This window comes from Garra rufa, chromosome 7 (assembly GCF_049309525.1).
Source record: "Garra rufa chromosome 7, GarRuf1.0, whole genome shotgun sequence".
Classification (NCBI taxonomy): domain Eukaryota; kingdom Metazoa; phylum Chordata; class Actinopteri; order Cypriniformes; family Cyprinidae; genus Garra; species Garra rufa.
The window spans coordinates 36,682,987-36,687,470 of record NC_133367.1 but is presented as its reverse complement, the minus strand read 5'-3'; the positions used below and the strand labels follow the sequence as shown (position 1 = coordinate 36,687,470).

The window sequence follows — 4,484 nt, the reverse complement described above, 5'->3', positions numbered from 1 at the left end:
TGAACTTAGCAAATACAGCAATTTCTCCAAAATCATGCTCATCAAATATATTCTGATTGGCCTCAAAGTCACTTTATTCCTTCAGCGAGAACAGAAACATAAATCGACTCCGGACTCTGGTCACATCTCCTCCGACCAGAAGGATGTTGAGCGTGTAAGAGGACATGGAAAAGATCTCTTAGGCAAGACATAAGCCCATTCAAAGTCTGTGAAAGGGGTCCTCAGTGTCACATCCGAAGCTCTCTCATGGGGTCTGTCCTCCTCTCATTTCCTGTGGTGGGATAGAGTTGTGTTATGGCTGTGAGAACCATCTCTATGGGGCCTGTTTCCACCCACACATGTATAAAGAGATTATTCTGACCCTTATCCCACAGACACGCCATTCCCGACAATGATGCTGTCTTATGCCACACCAGCACAACCAATTACACTACAAGACTTGTTCATGCTGCTCTGTCATTTATCTCATTCATCTATAATCATATAACCCAGCAGAACTGTATGTGGATATGTCTAAGACCACATTATGCTGCTGTGAACTTGTCCTGTGGGTTTATAAATCTTGCGTTTTTTACTGGTAGATGACAGGAATCTTGAATGTCAATGCAGATGTTCTTCTCCAATGGACTTCAGGTTGTAAAACTCTTGTTTAAGGGGTCGTCCAATAATAATAAGAGAAGTTCTTCTCTTAAAAGGTATTTCTTGAGTCAAAGACATTATAAGAAAGGACATTTTCATGTGTCGACAAAAGCCCATGTCTTTGACCCTCAATAACTAACTGTGTTGTGTGTCTAACTGTCTTTGTCTTAGGTAAGTCTTGTTCTAGTCTAGTCATTCGTGTCTTGATATCCTCGCCTGGTTTATCTCGTCTTGTCTGTTTTGCTGCCTGCCCTGGAACTCTCGTCTGTTTATTGTATTACTCTTTTGCCTAGCCCCCTGGATTACATTTGCCGTTGATTGACCCTCGCTTGATTACGGATTACTCTTGTCTTGACCTCATATACCTGTTTGCCAGTGTTTGACCCTGCCTGTTTTGACCATGTTTACAAATAAAAGCTTGCTTATGGATCCGCCCGCATCACATCCTTTTCTCTCCGTAACAGATATAAACTTCTTTCCTCACAATTGCATGATATAAACTTGCAGTTGCAAGTTATAAAGTCGCAATTCTGAGAAATATAGTCAATTGTGAGATACAGACTTAGAATTCTGACTTTTATTTCTCAGAATTGCAATATAAACTCGCAGTTGTAAGTTATAAAGTCAGAAGTGCATAATATGAACTTGCAATTGCAAAAAATAAAGTCCCAATTCTAAAAAAATCAAGTCAGAATTCTGACTTTTTTCCTTGCAGTTGTAAGTTATAGACAGATAAAGATGATATAAACTCACAATTGCAAAAAATAGTCTGAATAGTTCTGAGAAATAAAGTCAACTGTGAGATATAAACTCTGACAGAGTTCTGACTTTTTTCTTAAAATTGCGATATAAACTCGCAGTTGCGAGTTAAAGTCAGAAGTGCATAATGTCAAGTCGCAATTCTGAAAAATAAAGTCAGAATTCTAACATTTTTTCTTGAAATTGCATGCTATAAACACACAGTTGCAGGTTATAAAATCAGAAGTGAGTGACAAACTTGCAATTGGCCAAAAATAAAGTCGCAATACTAAGAAATAAAGTTAACTGCCAGATATTAACTCAGAATTCTGACTTTTTTCCTCGCAATTTCATGATAAAAACTCGCAGCTGCAAGTTCTAAAGTCAAAAGTGATATAAAACTGCAATTACAAAAAATATAAGGTTGCAAGAAGTCAACTGTGAGTTATAAACTCAGAATTGTGCCTTTTTTTCTCAGAACTGCGATATAAACTCGCAGCTGTGAATTATAAAGTCAGAAGTGCGTAATATAAACTCGCAATTTCAAAAAAGAAGCCGCAATTCTGAAAAATAAAGTAAGAATTCTGACATTTTTTTCCTCGCAACTGCATGATATAAACTTGTAATTCCAAGGTATAGAAGTAAGTGACAAACTCGCAATTGTGAAAAATAGTCGCAATTCTGAGAAATAGTCAACTGCGAGGTATACTCGGAATTTCTCGCAATTGCATGATATAAACTCGCAGTTGCAAGTTCTAAAGTCACAATTTGGAGAAGTCAACTGTGAGATATAAACTCAGAATTCTGACTTTTTTCCTCAGAATTGCAAATAAACTCCCAGTTGCGAGTTATAATGACAGAAGTGTGTAATATAAACTCGCATTTTCAAAAAAGAAGCTGCAATTCTGAAAAACAAAGTAAGAATTCTGACTGTTATTCTCACAAACTTGTAATTCCAAGTTATAAAGTCAGAAGTGAGTGACATAAACTTGCAATTGAAATAGTCACTGCATGTATAAACTCAGAATTTCTCGCAATTGCATGATATAAACTCACAGTTGCAAGTTCGAAAGTCACAATGTCAACTGTGAGATATAAACTCAGAATTCTGACTTTTTTCTCAGAATTGCAATATAAACTCGCAGTTGCGAGTTATAATGACAGAAGTGTGTAATATAAACTCGCAATTACGAAAAAATAAAGTCGCAATTCTGAAAATTGCGAGATATAAACCCTCAATTGCAAGAAAAAAAAGTCAGAATTGTGGGTTTAAGTCAGAATTGTGAGTTTATATCCTGCAATTCTGAGAAAAACTGAGAACTGCAAATCCAAACTTGCGATTGCAAGACAAAAAAATCTGAATTGTGATATATAAACTTGCAATTGCAAAAAAGTCATAGGCTGAGACTATATTACAATAGGCTTCACTCAGCCAGTTTTACACCAAAAGCATCTCGAAAAAGTTGCATTTTTAAATTCACTCTTTTTTTTTCAAAGCAAAGCTGCAAACGCTATGTAGTTGTTGCCTTTTCCAAAAATAAATAAATAATTATTCTCACTATTCTGACTTTTTCCACTTTACGATTCCTAAAAAATAAATTCTGAACTGCGAGAACTGAGATTAGCGAGATACAAACTCTAATTTATAGAGCTTTTAATATATATTTATTTTTTATTTCGACTTGTTGAATGAAAGGACACTTTTTTTCGTGGTGGAAATGTCCTTAATCATTTAGTTGTAACACAACTAATCAATATGTGGTTAGTTAAATCCCTAATTAACACCAGTTTAATGTCAGCGTAAACACATTTACATAAAAAAAAGTAGTGTGCTTGGCCAAGGGTGCAACCTTTCAGTCCCTGCGCCGCATGCAAATGGTGCAAAAGAAAACCAGGATAAAACAAACCTGAAATTAGACTCATATGGAGCGGCGAGACCAAAGAAAGCGAGAGTGAGTTGCACAATAAAAACAGCACCACGAGCACTCGCACACGCTCCACACATCCTCAAAACAAAATGAAAAGTTTCCATGGCCCAACGCAGTCAGCATGCGGAGCTCATATGTTTCTGATAAGCGGTAATGGGGAGCTGTGAGGTAATGATGAAGTCATGCTTGTCCGCTGGACAGGTTCAAATAAAAGACTGGTGCTTTCCAAATGGTTTCATACTTACTCGAGCGCTGACACACACACACACACACACACACACACACACACACACACAGAGAGAGAGAGAGAGAGAGAGAAATGTGACTCGCTTGCAAAGCTTGTCGGGACAAGAGAAGATAAAATTACGGTTTAAATGTGTTTATCTTTACACAAGGCTGGATAGCACATACGCTAAATGCATCTCTATACATATATCTGACCTCAGAAAGCATTCTCAGCCAGATGGAGCCGATCCTAAAGAAAGAAAAACAGAAAGAAGTCGCTCTGCTATGATCATCTGCAATATTCATGCGCTCCTCATGAAAAATGCGTGAAGAGAGAGACAAGCGGACACACCCGCGGAGCGGGAAAATAACGAAGAAAATAGCCTAATAACTGTTTAAGAGCTCATAGTCTACTATTATAAATAAATAAGTGTGACACTGATTTAAAATATTGCCAATATTAGCAGAGAACTGTATCTACACAGTGATAGCATGAGCCGTAATGTCTAATTTTACTCTAATGAATCGAAGCTTTTTAATGAGTCACTCAAAAAGATTCACAAAACAGAAGTTTAACGGATGGAATAAGATTCGATCAGTCAGTGAATCGTTTAGAGTCGAACAAATGACTCTCTCGCTAAAACCCCGAGTCAATTTCGGGTACGTTCAAATTGAACTAAACCAGGAATCTGTAAATCACATGATATACAAAATAGACCTAAAAAAATGATGATTTAAAGCAGAGTCTTTAATATTTAGTTACATTCTTGCTACATAAACTACATTTGTTAGCAAGAATGTAACTAAATATTAAAGTATATTATATGTTAAAATATGTTATTAAATATTAAATTTTAAACTACATAATAATCCCAAAACATGCCTATAACACATTTTCAACTGTTTTTGTGCTATATAACACATTTTCAAAAATGTTTTTACAAATACATTCTT

General features: G+C 36.1%; 1 protein-coding gene across 1 annotated transcript in view; it reads right to left on the bottom strand.

Annotated features, from left to right (window-relative positions):
• Positions 1–227: 227 nt before the first annotated feature.
• Positions 228–4,484, bottom strand: part of LOC141338896 (RNA-binding protein 20-like) — a 17,774-nt gene continuing 13,517 nt past the window's right edge. The window contains exon 6 of the mRNA XM_073844511.1: positions 228–401. Within this exon, the coding sequence (XP_073700612.1) occupies positions 228–401 (174 nt within the window). The remainder of the gene's footprint in view (positions 402–4,484) is intronic.